This window comes from Nestor notabilis, unplaced genomic scaffold, assembly GCF_000696875.1.
Source record: "Nestor notabilis isolate BGI_N333 unplaced genomic scaffold, ASM69687v1 scaffold27553, whole genome shotgun sequence".
In the NCBI taxonomy this organism is placed as follows: Eukaryota; Metazoa; Chordata; class Aves; order Psittaciformes; family Psittacidae; genus Nestor; species Nestor notabilis.
The window spans coordinates 540-17,710 of record NW_009921030.1 but is presented as its reverse complement, the minus strand read 5'-3'; the positions used below and the strand labels follow the sequence as shown (position 1 = coordinate 17,710).

General features: G+C 48.3%; 1 protein-coding gene across 1 annotated transcript; it reads left to right on the top strand.

Moving 5' to 3' along the window:
* Positions 1-1,268: 1,268 nt before the first annotated feature.
* LOC104402961 (histone-lysine N-methyltransferase SETD2-like) lies at positions 1,269-16,234 on the top strand (the record flags this gene model as incomplete). Its single annotated transcript, XM_010010970.1, has 9 exons — positions 1,269-1,317; positions 1,853-2,036; positions 5,740-6,415; positions 7,425-7,559; positions 8,155-8,294; positions 8,929-9,040; positions 14,719-14,799; positions 14,925-15,026; positions 16,065-16,234. Coding segments are annotated over 9 exons (1,641 nt in total), but the record flags the coding sequence as incomplete, so codon positions are not given.
* Positions 16,235-17,171: the final 937 nt, after the last annotated feature.

Genomic DNA, 17,171 nt, shown 5'->3' with positions numbered 1-17,171 from the left:
CCACACAGCTTGGTGGTGTTGGCAAACTTGCCCTGCATTGCTTCAAGCCCGCAGTACCCATGAACACGCAGGCAGTGGCTGTGGTCTCAACAGCTCTTCCTCCCTGCCCTGATCCCTGTGGATCTGTTGCCCTGTGGCTGGAGGGGTCATGGCTTGGGTTGAGCTAGGTGGGCATGGCAGCACACTGGGGGTGCAGAACGGAGAGGAAAGGAGAGGGTGCAGGGAAGAGAGAGCACTAGCAATGCCTCTGTGTCCTGCACCTCTGCTCTGGACTCTCCTGATTCTGCTTTCCTGCTCCTGCCTTTTTTGATCTATCTCAAACATGTAAATAAATAAGAACAATTAGAAAAGGGCCTATTTACAGACTCCTAGTGCCTCTTGTCACTGGAATAGCCCACAGTACACATGGTAGTGTATTTGTAGAGGCTTCGGCCTGCAGGTGTTTGCTGTGTTGTGTTCAGGCTCCACAGAAAAAGTACTTTTAAAAAATTAGAATCTTGGCCAAAGTTATTTTTAACTTTCAGCAGCACTTCTGAAGTGGTTTTGTATTGTGAACAGACCACAGCAAGATTTATTATACTTTCATTTTTTCACCAAAGGAAAATACATTTTTTTAGGCCAAAATGTGGGGCTTGATATCTTTTTCTTAAATACATATGTAACATGTATATTTTTCTTAGCTGAAAGGTGGATATAAAAAGCATCTGGGCACGTGGGGGCTGCTTAATGGATGGGAAAAGTGAGTTTCTTTGACAGTTCCAGGTTATCTGGGACATAATGATTCTTACATGAGTTGTCCCCATGCCTGATGCTCAGCTGGATGATATGGCTTGGTAGAACAAAGAATCATAGAATCACAGACTGGTTTGGATTAGAAGGGATCTTAAAGCTCATCCATTTCCAACCCCTTGCTGTGGGCAGAGGCACCTTCCACTAGAGCAGGTTGCTGCAAGCCCCGTCCAACCTGGCCTTGAACACTGCCAGGGATGGGGCAGCCACAGCTTCCAATCCAACCAAAACCATTCCATTTGATGATTCTATGATTCATCAAACACAAAATGCTGATCAGAGGCAATATATAGAAAGCACCATAATGATTTACCTAAAACCAGAACTTTGCAGCAAGAAACACGATTTTACTGTTTGTTTTAAAATTGTGATTGAATTGGTAAATTATTAGTGCTGTGTTATGATTCTTGCAGCCCTGTAAACATTGGGGTTCTTGTGAGTAGCTGTAATGCTGACCCTGCTCATTGTTTGCTTTGCAGGAGGTGTACCGGATCCCGAAGAAGAGTCAAGCAGAAAAGGAGAGCAGCGGTATGTAGTCACATTTTCCTATGTATCACTCTGTTCCTATGAATCTACTTAATTTTCCCAGTCTGGGATGTCAAGAGATGTTCTGCCTTTGTGTTGCTACTCCTTTAAAACAGTTTCTTTAAATAGGAAGGTTAATCTTAGCAGTGGGTGGTGGGAAACGGAACCCTGAGGCTGATATGGGGCAGCCTATAACTTGTTTGAATGAAGACTCTGTTGACTACTGCTCTGTTGTTGGGGGAATTCCTGTTGGACACAGGAAGAAAAATTTTCACCATGGGAACAATAAGCCACTGGAATAATCTCCCTAGGGAAGTAGTGACCCCCCAGCATTGGACACAGTTAAGACTGGGCTGGATATGGTGCTGGGCCATCTAGTCTGGGTTATGCTTTGCCTGGAAAGGTTGGTGATCCTTGAGGTCCCTTCCAACCTGGGATCCTATGGTTCTATGACTAGCAGAAGTCACGGAAACTGCAGGAAAACGGAGCTAGAACTACTCTGAATTACAGTTCTCTCCCTTTTATCGATGTTCCCCAGCAGCTGACCGTGGGAGAGAGACAGCCGGCCCCAAGGACCAGACTCCTACTCCGAAGAACCCCATCCTGAGTAGAGAGCGGGATCCCGAGCGGCAGAGCCAGAGTAAAGAGAAGAAGAGACGGAGGGACTCGATGTCCCCTCCATCCTCAGCGTATGAGCGAGGAACAAAGAGGCCGGATGACAGGCAAGTTGTCTGGCAGCAGTGGTGGCAGGGCTGAGGATGTGACTGCTGGACTGGGAGCGTCGGATCTGTGGTAGTCCTGGGTCAGAGCTCTGGGAAAAATGGTCCTGGTGATCTCTGGAAACACCCAGGATGGAAAAGGGAATTTTCTCCTGGAGGAATCCTGTGTGAGTGGTGAGATGCATTCTCTGGCCAGAGCTGTGTGGCTCCTTGCTGTTAGGTGGTCTCTCCTTTTGGATAACCTTTGTCTTCAGGCATGTTCTGGGAATTAGATGGATGATTGTGGGAGCTATATCCAGCTCTCACACAGGAATGTGGGATGTAGCCCTCCTAATGCAAAGAGGTCTTCTGAGTCCATCAAAACTGATTCCTGTCTACATCCCCTCTCCTGAGTGTGTTTGGGTATTATGACTTGACTTAGAACAAGCCTGTGCCTGTAGAAAAGCTATCAATGCACGCATCAAACAGGATTTCTAAATCAAAACAACTTTCATGACAAAATGAGCATCTCCCAAAACCAGTAAGTGCAAGGGAAGCAATCCAGGTAGGTATAACCTCGCCAAGCTGTTTCCATGTCTCCTGCCTTCCCCTGGGGATGGCAGCATCACACTGCACTGGCTGGGAAGGCATCTTCTAAGTTTTAAAGACCTTTGAGTGACCAGCAGGTCGAGGGAAGGGATTCTCCCCCTCTACTCTACTCTGGTGAGACCCTCCCCTGCAGTCCTGCCTCTGGCTCTGGAGCCCCAATACGAGAGGGGCGTGGAGCTGTTGCAGCAAGTCCGGAGGAGGCCACAAAGATGCTCTGAGGCTTCAGCACCTCTGCTCTGGAGACAGGCTGAGAAAGCTGGGCTTTGTTCAGTGTGGAGAAGAGAAGGCTCTAGGGGCAGCTTAGAGCAGCTTCCAGTGCCTAAAGGGGCCAACAAGAAAGCTGGAGAGGGGCTTTTGACAAGGGCCTTAACGATAGGACAAAGGCATTAAACAGCCAGAGGGGAGATTTAGATGAGCTATTAGGAAGAAGTTCTTCCCTGTGAGGGTGCTGAGGCCTTGGCAGAGATTGCCCAGAGAAGCTGTGGCTGCCCCATCCCTGGCAGTGTTTAAGGCCAGGTTGGAGGGGGCTTGGAGCAACGTGGTCTAGTGGAAGGTGTCCCTGCCCATGCCAGAGGGGTTGGAACTGGATGCTGGTTCCCTTCCAACCCAAACCATTCTAGGATTTTGTGATTTTTACTTTCTGTTTCTTTTTTGTGGGCGCTCTGTTGCCCCATGGATTCCCACCTACCCTGCAACTGATGGACACAAGAGAATATGGGGACTTCAAATTAGCTTACAGCTTATTAAAAAAAGGCTTTTTAAGCACAGGTTGTCTCGGGAAGCAAGGCACAAAGTCTATAAACTCGATTGACAGTATAAAATATTTTAAATTCCAGTGCACGCAGATGCTGAAGATAAAGTAGAAAATAAAAGTATCCATTTGTGCTAGCATGAGTTGCACCCTTCTACATTAAATACTTCTGCTAACCAGGTCTGGTGGGATGGGTGTTTAGAAGTGTAAAGGCTAGATAACTGAACTATAGACATCTTTTGTCTTGGTGAGTTGTTCAGTTCAAGGAGCAAGCAGTAAGAGAAAATATTTTTAATTATTAGCTGTTCTTCCAGATTTTAAGTGGGAATCAGATCAGTTCAGAGACCCTGGCATCCACCTGAGCCTGTGCTGGCTCCTGAGTGCCCCAGAGCGTGCAGCTGGCACAGACAAGCCCTCCTGAGGCCAGAGGAGCGATAGAGGTGACAGTTGTGGCAGGGCTGGCCCAAGGCAATGCATGAATCAGTGGCTGCTTGTTACCATATATCCATTTTCCTCCCTCAAAAGTTGCTTCTTAATTAAGAGAAGGAAAATATTTCGTGTCTTGCATTTCAGGGAGACTTCAGATCATGTTAAAGGCGGTAAGAATACCAAGGAATTTCCTTTAAAGAAATCAGTTTTCTGTTGTCTGTCCCTCTTAAATAGGATCTAAAGCCACTTAGTAATTAGGGAACAATTGGTGATGAGCCAGCCAGACAAGGAAACTTTTGTCCTTGTATTGAGCTGTGCTGAGAAAGTTTAAAACATCTGGATTTAAAAAAAAAAAAAAAAAGGATGTAAATCTATACCGCTGTAATTAGCCATTTGGAGGATGGAAACATCACTGAGGGCTGGGGGTGGAAATGGAGCTGAGTAACAGCGGTGTGTCAAGAGAGATGAAGAAGGATGGAATAAATAGTTGTGGGGTTTTTTTGTGTTGTTTTTAACAGAACAAGGTCTTTGGTGGGCAAGGAGTTGCCTGCTCTGGCTCTTCCCTCCTGTGGCCATGTCCTTATCGGTGAGCAATGCTCACAGGGAGAAGGACCGGGGTGCTGGTATCCTTCTTCCTGCTCAACTGTCCCCCTTTGTATTTGTTCCATGAAGGGTTTAATAAGACAAAATAATAGGTGAAGAGAGAAGGAGAGTAAATCCAAGAGTGTTGCTGGCTTGCTTGACACTAAACCAACCCAAACCATTCTATGATTCTAAGCCCTCAGTTTTCTTCTGCCCATCCCTTCATGCCAGCTGCTTCTCGTGTAAACTCTCCAGGCAGTGCCAGGAAAGACTTCAATTACTGAAATCGAACCCTTCACGTCAATAAGGTTCACATTAACGGATCCTTGCAGCTACTCTGGGAATGCGAGGAAACATCCTAAGTGTGTCTGTTGGTAGCAATGTGCTTTTGATATGTAAATGGAACACATGAACGTTGAGTGACTATGTAGAGAATATGCTGGATGCTTTGTAGAATCCATTATATTAGGGCGGCAAAGCATTTTTGCTTGTAATCCCTATGTTACCACACTCATAACTTCTCAAAATACCCACCTTTGATCTGAAATTTTCCCTGGTTGAGGTCTGATCAAAGTCCTTAGGCTTTTTTTTTTCTTCTTTAACTCCTTGGAAAAATCCCTCCAGCTGCTCTGTGTCTCGGGATGAAAATTCTTACTTGTAAAAAAGAATTTAAAAAAATCTGTCCACACTTATCATTATTTTCTAAGCTGAATCTGTGGTCTAGTAAATAGCATAACTCTAAACAGAAACGTGCTGTTTGTAATTCCCTTGTTCTTCACGAACATGCCTGTGCCTGCAGCTCCAGTGTGGTCCTTAGACAAGATAGATGGGGAGCTGCCCTGATCTAAGGGGGTGAAGGTGTTGTGGTATAAGCTGCACCTTCTGTTTGGAGAGCCTCTTCCAAAACCCTTCTTTGTCGGTCGTGCCTTGGAAAACTGTGGCAGAGGGTCTCCAGCATGGGCACTCAGCCTTTTTGGGAGGCATCCTGCTTATACTACCCTCCCCTCGGTTCCCCTTTGGCCCTGGAGATGTTGCCTCCCCTCTCTGGGTATCTCAGTGCTGCCTGGCCAGTCCTCCAGACAACTTCTGCTGCATTTTTGCATCTCTGTTAGCTTTAGCACTGACCTAAAGCTGGTAAATCCAGTGCAACCACTTAGCTCATCCCCTGCCCTGGCTCCTTGCTTGATGTGTTGCTATGTATGGTTGGTCAAGCAGCTGAAAACAAATGAATGTTTTTAGCAATTGTTGCTTCTGTTGAGCATCTGGTCTCCACCAGGTCTGCCACTGTCTTTTGTGGCTGGAGCCCTGGATCTGCAGTTTCCAAGTCTCTCACAAAACCTTTTCTGTCTCTCCCAGGTATGACACACCAGCATCTTCAAAGAAGAAAGTCCGGCTTAAGGATCGCAACAAGCTGTCCACGGAGGAGCGCAGGAAGCTGTTCGAGCAGGAGGTTGCCCAGCGGGAAGCACAGAAACAGCAACAGCAACTGCAAAACCTGGGCATGACGTCCCCCCTGCCCTACGACTCCATGGGCTACAGCACGCCCCACCACAGCTTTATTGGCTACCCACCTGGCTACCCCATGCAAGCCTATGTAGACCCCAGCAACCCCAACGCTGGCAAGGTGCTGCTGCCCACACCCACCATGGATTCCATGTGCTCACCAGCGACGTATGAGCACCCACAGACTTTGGTTGGGCACACGGTGGAACCAACCCTCACTACTCCTCAGCCGGTACCAGTAGTCCAACATGTAGCAACAACGATGGAGGTGACAACTCCGCAGTATGTAGCACAGAGCGATACCGTGGTTCATCAAGAACCCAATGTGGCCGTCCTGCCTGTGGCCACATCAGGACCAGTGCAGAGCCAGAGCTATGGGGTCTGGGATTCCAGCCAGCAGACTGTAGCTGTACAACAGCAGTACTCACCAGCCCAGTCCCAACCAGCCATATATTACCAAGGACAGACTTGTCAGACCGTTTATGGTGTGACATCCCCCTACTCGCAGACGACCCCACCGATTGTACAGGTAATTTCCATTTCAGGCATGGCATGGCATGAAACATCTGCAAAATGAAGGGTGCCATCCTGCAGCTGGGAAAAACACTATTTGCTTGGTCTGTGTTAGTGCTCTGAATATTAGAGCACCCTACTTTGCTCTGTTATTAAGCTTCAGTAGCACTTCTCGCATAACTTCCCATCCAAGAGCATGTGAAAAGCACATTTAGGTTGGTATTTCTTTTGTACAAACACTATAGATTTATAAAGCCATGGAATCCCAGAATGGCTTAGGTTGGAAGGGGCCTTAATGCTTATCTAGTTCCACCCCCTGCCACAGGCAGGGATAACTTCCACTAGAGCAGGTTGCTCAAAACCCTGTCCAACCTGGCCTTGAACACTGACAGGGATGGGGCATCCATTATATCTCATAGTTGTTGGGGTCAAGCAGGAGTTTATGGCTTGTTGAGATATTTTTAACCTGCTTATGAAAGTAACGTTGTTTTGGGGTTTTTTTTGATTGTTGATTCTGGTGAAATGGATATTTCTGGGTAAGAGCTTCCACTGACGCTGACCAAATAAGCAGTAGAACATCGAGGTGTAAGCTTGCCTTCTTTTGGCTTTTGGAAGTGGGGTCTGGAACTGCCAGCTCCTGTATGACTTAAACCAAACAAAATACCAAACAGATAAACCTTTTTAATCTGTTTTCTCTGAATTACATGTCCTCTTTTGTCAGGCTTAGCCTGGAGCTCCAAATGACCACACTTTATCCTTCTGCTTTTTCTTCACTAACAAGGGTATTGGTGTTCAGTGTCTTCACAATGCCTAATTCTTCCTAAAATCAAGATGAAGGCCATTGTACGGCTCTGGGATACTTCGTTAGGCTTGGATATTATCTTCCAGTAGTCCTCGAGGACTATTATCCATTTCTTGCTTTCACTCTTTGATTTCCAGTAAAGGAAACTGTACTCTGTCCTCCAAAAAAGGGTGTTTTTTTTGGTAAAGCAGGCTGATTGATGATTCCCCATGCTCTGTTTCAGAGTTACGCCCAGCCAGGTCTCCAGTACATCCAAGGCCAACAGATTTACACGGCTCATCCACAGGGAGTCATAGTACAGCCACCCACAGCAGTAACGACCATTGTTGCAGCTGGGCAGCCTCAGCCCATCCAGCAGGTAGGGCTTGGTGGGTCAGAAGGGATGGGGAACATTCTTCTACGTCTGCTTTGGGTTTGCATGATTCTCCATATCTTCTGGATGCTGCAAAGGCAGTGGTGGTACCAGCTGGAGGAGTTTCTCATGTGGCAGCGTGCTGGTACTCTTTGGGATGCTGCTCTCCAGGCTGAATGTGTGCATCAGACACATTTCTGGGGGTTTTGAGCCCAGATCTTGTGTTTAGACTTTCTGCCAGCACATCAGGAGAAGGCTGTGTGTGGGCATGTGGACATGTGGAAGCTCCGCAACCTGCTTTTGGTGCTGAAACACCTCCATCAGAATTGGTGGTTTTGGCATGCACCACAGAGAATTCAAGAACATAGGTGGCAAAGCAGCTGATATTACAAGCTCAGGATGTGGTCAAGTGGGTACTTGGGGTATTAGATGAAGCACTAGGAAGAGATACTGTCCTCAATACTTCGGCCAACACTAGTGTCGTTCTTAAGGTTTACCTTCAACAAAGTCTTTGTTGTGGGGGAGAGAGCTGTCAGGGTTACTCTGACCCCTTTCATGACCACTCACATCTTTCTCTTCACTCCTTTTGTGCTATTTTTAGCCAGAGCTTGTGGTGACCAATAACCTCCTGGACTTGCCTCCACCGTCCCCTCCAAAACCCAAAACGATTGTCCTCCCACCCAACTGGAAAACAGCCCGAGATCCAGAGGGGAAGATATACTACTACCATGTGGTAACGAGGTAAGCATGATAATGAGGTAAGCATGATAACAAGGTGAGCATGATGGTTGCTTCAGGGCTAGAGTTTGAGATAGTTCTGCAGAAATGTGCTTCTTGTGTGCAGTGAGCCAAGGAGAGCTCTAGCCTCTTCTGGTGTATGCCTGAACTTCCTGGCATCCACCCTTTCAAACTCCTGCTCTTTTCCTGTGGCCTTTCTTACAATCTTTGGTCAGTGTCCTTTCCATGATGAGATACCCATGGCTGAACTTTTGGCTTTAGGTGCCAAGGGCTGACCCTTGCTCTGCACAAAAATGTTCTCCAGGGTCTCTGCTGTGATGTCTCACATCTTTCCATGCTAGAATTGCCAACCTTCTTTATTTCCTGCCTGTGATGAACTTCCCTGATTGACATTAAGCATCACCAGTAATAGAAAATTGTGCAGATTCCCTTCTGAAGTTCTTCTTGCTTGGCTTTAGCCTTCTCCGACTCAGAAGCCTACTCAACTCATCATTAATAGCAAGATGGGGCCATGTGTTACACCCATGTTAAAGAGTTCTGATGACTGATGGATGTCCCAGTTGATGGGACAATCAATAAGCAGGTACCAGTTACTTGTAAAAGGGTGACAATGGTCTGTCTGTCTGTCTTCCTCCAGACAAACTCAGTGGGACCCTCCTACCTGGGACAGCCCAGGGGATGATGCCAGCCTTGAACATGAAGCTGAAATGGACCTTGGGACCCCAACTTATGATGAAAACCCCATGAAGGTAAGTGCGGGATCAGGAAGGAAAAACGCGGTGTTAGATCTCTTTGACAGACCATGGGGACAATCCTGTCCTGTGGAGCAAGAGCAGCAAACACCAGGGCTGTTGCTGAGGGTGGCATGGACTTGGGGGATGACAGAGGGACGGAAGTGACCCAGGATAAGCTGTAGTGGCTTTACTGACCATAGGGCCACTGTTTTTTTGTGCTTTAAAATAGTGGTAGAGGATTAGCGGTGTTATGTTGTTCTTTTCTTGCCACTCTGAAATGCATGATGAAATAGGCAGCGGTGCCTGGTAGCTGCTGAAGAGCAGCTTCCTCTTGTTGCTGCCAGGTTTTGCCCTGGTGATAGATAGTCGAGAAGAGAATTTTTGTGGTGCCCTTACCTCCTTGTCCTTCTGGGTGCTGATTGGTAAAGACCCTGGTGCTCCTTTGTTCACCTCTTGGGCTGTGCTGACTGCGGCTTGGGTGAATACAGGACTTCCCTGGAGTGCAGGTCATGTTCTGCCCTGGATGCCAAGCATCACTGCAACCTCCTTTGTGGAAATGACCTTAAACTGGCCAAAAAAGGGGTTGTGAAAGTGGATAACGAAATAGGAACAACTAAGGGTGCAGCAGCAGAAGCAGAAGACCTAGGAGCTCTGTGCTGCTTCCACCACCAGCTGCCTTTTCTGCTTTCCTGGTGAATGCTGCAGCATCTCCATCGCTCCTGCTGTCAAAGGTACCACCTTTGAGGATGGAGCTGCTCTCCAAATGGGGCTTGATTTTCAGCTGGGTCCCTCTGCAGCCACAATGCTTGTCAGGAGGGGACTTGGCTGAGCCATCTGCCATTGGTGTGCATTTCCAGTTCTGGCAAAGCAGGAGGGCAGAGTCTGAGCAGTGGTTGCTGAGCCCCTGTAGATACATCACCCTATATACCTTTCTGATTCCCTAAAAAGAAGAGAGAAGGGCTGTGAAAAGAAAGGTTTGTTGGGTCACAACTCTCAGGGAGCAATTCTGTCAATGCTCAGGTGGTACCCACATATCCAGGACCGATTTTGCTGTAGGTACTGAAGGCATTGTACATCCTACAGTGTCCAGGGATATCCCACTGTGCTGCCATCACCTTTCTCATGTGCTGCCAGGATCCTAAGGGTTAACCCAATCCCCATAACACCTCAGTGCTTAATTCCTGGCGAGTTCACTGAAACTACATTATTTATAAATACTTACCTCCCTGTAAAACAGTTAATTATAAAATGAACTGAGACCGGGCACATGCCGCTCGGCTGAGGAGCCTTTACTTCTGCAGAGCTTTGCAGAAAAGCTTTTTAGATTATTTTTGTCCTTGGGTCAGCATCACACATACCCCACCAGCATTCCCTGTGGTGAAAAGGAGCTAATAGTCACGGCACTAGGAGGATCCATCAATGTGTGAGTGTCCTGGGAGTGCTGGGGCTTGATGGACCCCTTGCGTGAGCTTTGGGCTTAGTAGTGTGCAGAAACCTTGTGTCGCGCTGCTCTGGCTACTAAGTAGCTCAGAGCATCATGCTCAGGAAGAGCATTAAAACCTGACCTTGTGCAGCTTTATGAACACCCCAGATGACTCCGGCTGAAAGAGCAACAAATATTCTTCATTAGCCTGTTTTCTGTAGCACGTTTTGTTTCTGCGGGAAGGGCTTGCTCTGTGCTTGCCTTGAGTTGATCCCAGTTTATCTGCACTTGTTGCTTCTGGGTTTGGATTGCAAATTGCTGTTGAAGGATGTCAGCATGCAAAGCGAGACATGAGATCCTGTTAATCAGAGACCTTCGTTTTAGGCTTTAAGGTGAGGATTTCTTAATAGCTGTAAATTGCATCCCCGCAGAAGGATTTGCTGCACCAGCTGTACGTGTAGTGGTGTGGACCAGCCTGGAGGTATTGGGGAACTTCCTCAGGATGCTGAGAAGAAGATTGGGCTCTTCTGAGTGAAAAAAGAGAGTTGTGCTGTGGCTTTGCAGCTTGGGCATCTTTTTCCTATGGACTTCTGAGGATCTCAGCAGTGCCTGTAGCTGCAGAGGGAGCAAGGAAAGATGGTTCTGTAAATGCAGGCAGGTGTTTACATGCCAGATTCAAAACTTTTGGGGTAAAAAACGTGCTGAGGAGAGGGTCAGTGCTCAAAGGGCTTTGACTTGGGGCAGATGTGAGCTGGCTGCTTCTGCCAGGAGTTTTTTGCTGCTCACTCAACCCCCTAAATCCCTGTTTTCCGGTGCAAAACTTCTCTGAAGCCATCAACACTTCGTTCCTAGATTAAGACTGACCGCGCAGCATTGGCTGACCTTATGGTGATGTGGTTCTTACTCTCTGTAGAACTTTAAATCTTGTTTCTCTCAGCCAGGATGGCCTGAAGGTTGGGTTTTTCCCACTCATGGAAATAACATTGAATTCCCCTGTGGTCATAGCTCGCTCACTGCCGCCTCCGTAATAATACTTCCACCCTGAAATTGCAACCACATTCCCAGGATTTTTGTACACTCTCCTCCGCACCCTGCACCTTTTCCATGAGGGATTAAACCCACCAGCATCGCAGCTCCGGCCGTCCGACAGCTGCTGCTGCTATTCCTGGTGTCCCCCAGCCACATGGCACCGGCAAAATCCTTGCGGTGGCGGTGCCCGGGGTATATTATTTCCTCCAGAGCGTGTTCAACCCTCTTCTGAGCATCATCTGCTCCCTTCTTGATACCCTCCAAGCCCCGGCATCGCCACGGCTGGTGTCAGTGGTGGGTGAGCTCGCCTGGGGCTTACATGCTGGTAGAGGAATTTTGATGGAAAGGTGCAAGAGGCGCACAAAGCCATGCTCACTATGTCCCTTTTAGGCATGTTTTAAACCCTGCTTTTTCCCTTGGAAAAGGGGTTTCATGAGAGGGGTGCCCCGGGGAGCACTCAAGAGAGGTTGTGCCAAGGACACAAGGCTGTAAGAAAAGATGGAAAAAGTCCAGATTTATTACAGGACTGTGTTTGTGTCTTTCTGCGTATTGGTTTCTTGCTCTTCTCCCACCATTGCTGTTTTTTCCCAGGTTTTCTCCCACCAATGTTGGTTTTGCATCATCCCAGGTTGGTTTTTCCCTAACAACTTTTTTGCTGGCTTCTCCATCCCCAGCTTTCATACCCAGCAAGGCTGATCATATGAATACCACAATTTTTGGGGTCTTTCCCTGTGTTACAGTTTTCCTGGTGGGCAGCATGGCCCTGGATTAGGGGAATGCTTTGGAGGGGCTATGGGGGAAGCACTGTGGTCATGTCCATGCAGGCTAAAGCCCTTTGATAAACTCAGTCCCATTGTTACCAAACGGATCCCCATGTAGAAAATCACTCCTCCTTTGTGCTGGCTCCGGGGAATTAAGAGAAATTGGGGTGTGCTGGAGATGCTGGGGAGATGGAGAAGATCTAGGCGATGGAAAGTGGCAGGGCTTGATGATGCCGCCACAGTGCTGGTGCCGGTGCCATGCCAGGAGCCAGCAGGGAGCCATCTGCTCCCCATCACTGGCCTTTTGATGTTGCTACCCGAGCCCTGGGGCAGGGAGTGAAGAGCTTTGATGTGCAGCCAGCCCAGAGACACACCAGTGCTCTCTCAGGACAGCCCTCGGCAGTAAAACCTCCCTGTCAAGGGTTGATTTAAACCCTGCAATGGTTTGTTCACGGGACTTTGCAGCTCTGCCCTCCAGCCTCAGCCATGCACGCCTTTGGGATTTGAAAGGGATGGGATAGCTGGTTCCTGCTTTTTTCAGTGTTAAGTGCTTTGAAAAATTGGTGTGTTTTAGTTAAAAGAAATACCAAGCCACCTTCAAAGAACAAATCTCCCCCAGCTTTTCAAGCCTTTACCACACCCTTTTAACAAGTCTCCGTCTTTAAAATCCAAGTCATGATAACCTGCGATACACAAACCTCTCCCAGAAAACAGTGCCAGAGGAGAGAGCCTGCTTTTCACTCTCTTAGAAGCTGAGGAGGTCGCAGGGTTCAAAGGCAAAGCCTGCAGGGCTGGGCATCCGTGGATGCTCACTGGGATGCAGCCAGTGTAATTTCTACTCCATTAACGCAGGCAGCGAATTAAATTAGCCAGTTCTTGTGCTCTGTGGGATTAGTATTTAGGGGAATGGTCAGAAATTTCTGTAAAATTCACCTTTATCCTTCTGAGAGCATCTGTAGCCAAGAAGAGGTGGTAGATGCACCATCCCTGGAGACATTCAGAGCCAGACTGGATGTGGCTCTAGGCAACTGATAGTTGAAGATGTAATCCCTACTCATTGCAGGGGGGCTGGACTAGAGACCTCTGAAGGTCCCTTCCAACCCAGACCATTACGTGAGTTTATAATCTACTGTAAATCCTCGCCAGCAGGGTCCCAGCCCTTGCAGTGCTTTCAGCACGAGGTTCCAAATGTGTGCCAGCAAGCCAGGCAGGCCTTTCCAGTGGGGATGGTTCTGCCGGAGCTGATGGCTTTGATTCATGGGCTGAATAAATGTTGCTTCAGCAGCCCCTGGAGTGGGCTTGGGACAGTGTTCCCCTCACCTGGGTGTCCAGCTGGGCTGAATCCATCCCTGCAAATCATTGTTGTGCTGGTAGTTTGGAAATGGGAGGGGGCAAACTCTGCTTCGTCCTCCCCTCACCTCCAGGTGAAGATAATTTCTCATACTGTAGAGCTGCTCCCAGCCCCCAAACCAGCCCTGCTCCCCAAGACCAGCTCACCCCCATTTTCCAGCTTGCTTTTCCAAAGAAAACAAGGGCGAGGAGTGGCCCCTGCAGCTCCCAGGGGGTTGTGCTCCCAGCCCAGCAGTCTAGCTGGAGCACACTGGGAAGCATGCTGGGACCATGCTGGGGGGCACTTTGGGATCAGGTTGGGAAATGCACTAGCACCAGGTTGGAGAGCGTCCCAGGATCAGTCTGGGAGGTGCACTGGTATTGGGCTGGAGCACACCAGTACTGGGCTACGAAACATGCCAGGATCAGGCAGGGGAGCGCACCAGCATTGGGCTGGGAAGCTCAGGGGTAACAGGCTGGGAACCATGCCTGGATTGAGGTGAGGAGCATGCCAGCATCAGGCTGGGAAGCGCACTGACGCTAGGCTGGGAAGCATGTCAGGGGAAAGACAGTGGGACTTGGCTGGGAAGCTTACCAGGAACAGGCTGGGAAGTGTGCCTGGAGCAGGCTGGGAAGCGTGCCTGGAGCAGGCTGGGAAGCATGCTGGCATTGGGCTGGGAAGTGCACTGGGACCAGGCTGGGAAGGGGTTTGGGAATGGGCTGGGAAGCTCACCAGGACCAGCCTGGGAAGCATGCCTGAATTGGGCTGGAGAGCATGTGAGCACTGGGCTGGGAAGCTCACTGGGACTGGGCTGGGAAGTGTGCTAGGACTGGGGTGGAGAGCATGCCAGCACTGGGCTGGGAAGCTCACCGGGACCAGATTTGGAAGGGTGCCTGGATTGGGCTGAGGAGAGTGCGGCTGGGAAGTGTAACAGGACCAGGACCAATGTGTGTTGGCATTGGGTGGGAAGTTCATTAGAAGTGGATTGGGAAGCTCACCAGGAGGAAGCAGGGAAGTGTGTGCTTCCCACCTGGCTGTGGGGCAGGATTGGGCAGGAAAATTACTGTGCCCAAGGTGAGGACAGGGATGGGTGATCCTGGCTCGCTCTGGGCAGCATCGGAGATCTTCTTCTTCCTTCCCTCCATTCTAGTCTTCCAAGAAGCCCAAGACGGCGGAAGCGGACACGTCGAGCGAGCTGGCCAAGAAAAGCAAGGAGGTGTTCAGGAAAGAAGTGAGTGTCCCCACTGCCTGGGTCGGGGGGTGTCACTGTCCAGGGGGTCACTGGGTCTCCGGGGCCACGTCGCCGTGGGGCTGGTGAGCATGGGCAGGGCCACATCCTGGTCTCCTCTCGCGCAGATGTCGCAGTTCATCGTGCAGTGCCTGAACCCGTACCGCAAACCCGACTGCAAGGTGGGGCGCATCACCACCACCGAGGACTTCAAACATCTGGCGCGCAAGGTGGGGACACGCAGGGACAGGGGGATGGCTCCTTCCTCCCTGGGGCGGTCGTGTCAGCACTTCTGCCACTCGTCTTGGGGGATAAGGGAAGGAAAATAGTGGTGTTGGGGAAATCGGCTGATCTTGGGGGAATAATAGGGAATACAGGACGGGGGGGTAATGGGAAATATTTGGGGAATAATAACAAAATAGTTTGGAGAATAATAGGAAATACTGGGGGAATATTTGGGGGGAAATAGCAAATGTTTGGGAATAATAAATATTAGGGGAATATTTGGGGAATAATAAGAAATGCTTGGGGAATATTGGACTATTCGGTGAAAATAGTAAATATTTGGGTAGTATTTAGGCAATATTGGGGTATTTTGGGGGAAAATAGCTAATATTTGTGGAATAATAGTAAATACTAGGGGAATATTTGGAATAATAGGATATATTTGGGTAATATTTAGGGACTATTTGGGGAATATTTGAGGAAAACCGGCAAATATTAGAGGAACAATAGGAAATATTTAGGCAATATTGGGGGATATGTGGGGAATATTGGGACTATTTGGGGGAAAATAAAATATTGGGGGAATAATAGGAAATATTTAGGTAATATTTGGGGGAAAATAGCAGATATTTGCAATAATAGCTAATATTTGGGGAATACTTGGGAAAATAGCAAATATTTGGGAAATAATAGCAAAATAGCTTGGGGAATAGTTGGGGACTAATAGCCAATATTTGGGAAATATTTAGGGAATAATAATAGATTGGGAGAATGAGAATAATGGCAAAATAGTTTGGGGAGTAATAAATATTTGGGGAATATTTGGGGTATAATAGCGAATATTTGGGGACTAATAGCTGATATTTGGGCAATAATAGGAAATATTTAGGGAATAACAGCAAATGTTAGGGGAATAATAGCGAATAATTGGGGAATAATAGTAGAATCTAGGGAATAGTAACAAAATAGCTTAGGGAGAGTCCCCAAGACGTGGACTATCGGAAATAACAGTGGGTGTTCTCTGCCTGTCCTCTCCCCTGCAGCTGACTCACGGAGTCATGAACAAGGAGCTGAAATACTGCAAGAACCCGGAGGACCTGGAGTGCAACGAGAACGTGAAACACAAGACAAAAGAGTACATCAAGAAATACATGCAGAAATTCGGGGCCATCTACAAACCCAAAGAGGACACGGACCTGGAGTAACCTCCGCCTCGGACGCGCCGAACCCCGGGATAACCCAACTCCACCAGGATTCACCATGTTAAACCACCAACCTGTGAATTTACTCATTTTATTTCTCTTTGGTTTTCTTCAAAGAAAGGAAATAAACTAGGTTCCCTGTGGGGGGAGCGGTCCGTGCTGCCGGGTCCAAGCCGGCTCCCTCACCCCAGTGCTGCCATCGGGCGCACCACCAACCTCTGTATTATATTTTAACCTATATGTGAATATATGGATAATTTTTCCTTTGTTTTCCCTTTTTTTCCCCTGCTTCTAGCCCAAGACGTGCCGATCCCACAGGAACACTTTCTAAGGATAGTTTGGGGGTTTCTTACTTTGGCTTTTATTTTGTTTCTTGGTTGGTTCCTTGGTTTTACTTTTGGTTCCGCGAGGTTTAATCTCTTCTCATTGTAAATAGTGCGGAGCGGGGCTGCCCCCGGGTTTCTGGCAGGCCTCGTGCTATGTTGATAAGATTGATTTTACTGCTTAAATCATTTTACTTTATCCAATTTTTACGGAACTTTTTATGTAAAAAAAAAAAAAAAGGAAAAAAAAAAAAAGGAAAAAAATTAAATAAAAAGAAAAAATGACAAAAAATCAACACCAGCCCCGGACCCAAAAGAGGTTTGGCATGGCCGGGGTGGGGGGGACCTGGCAGTGCCACCGGTGGGGAGATGGGTGGTCTGTCCCCCTCACTCTTAGACCCCCCCTGTCACCATTAGCATCCCCATAAGTCCCTGTGAGTGGAACAGGATGGGGTTTTGCGGTGACCCAGCTCAGGGCAGGGGTGCCTGTGTGTGTTTTGGGGTGGAAGTGTCTCTTTCCTGTCGTGCAGTGTCTCCCAGTGGCACCCGCCCTGAGGTCTTTGGGGGTCTTGTCCCATCCCTCCAGTGCTACCCACCTCCCTGCTGTGTTTATGGGGACAGGTGT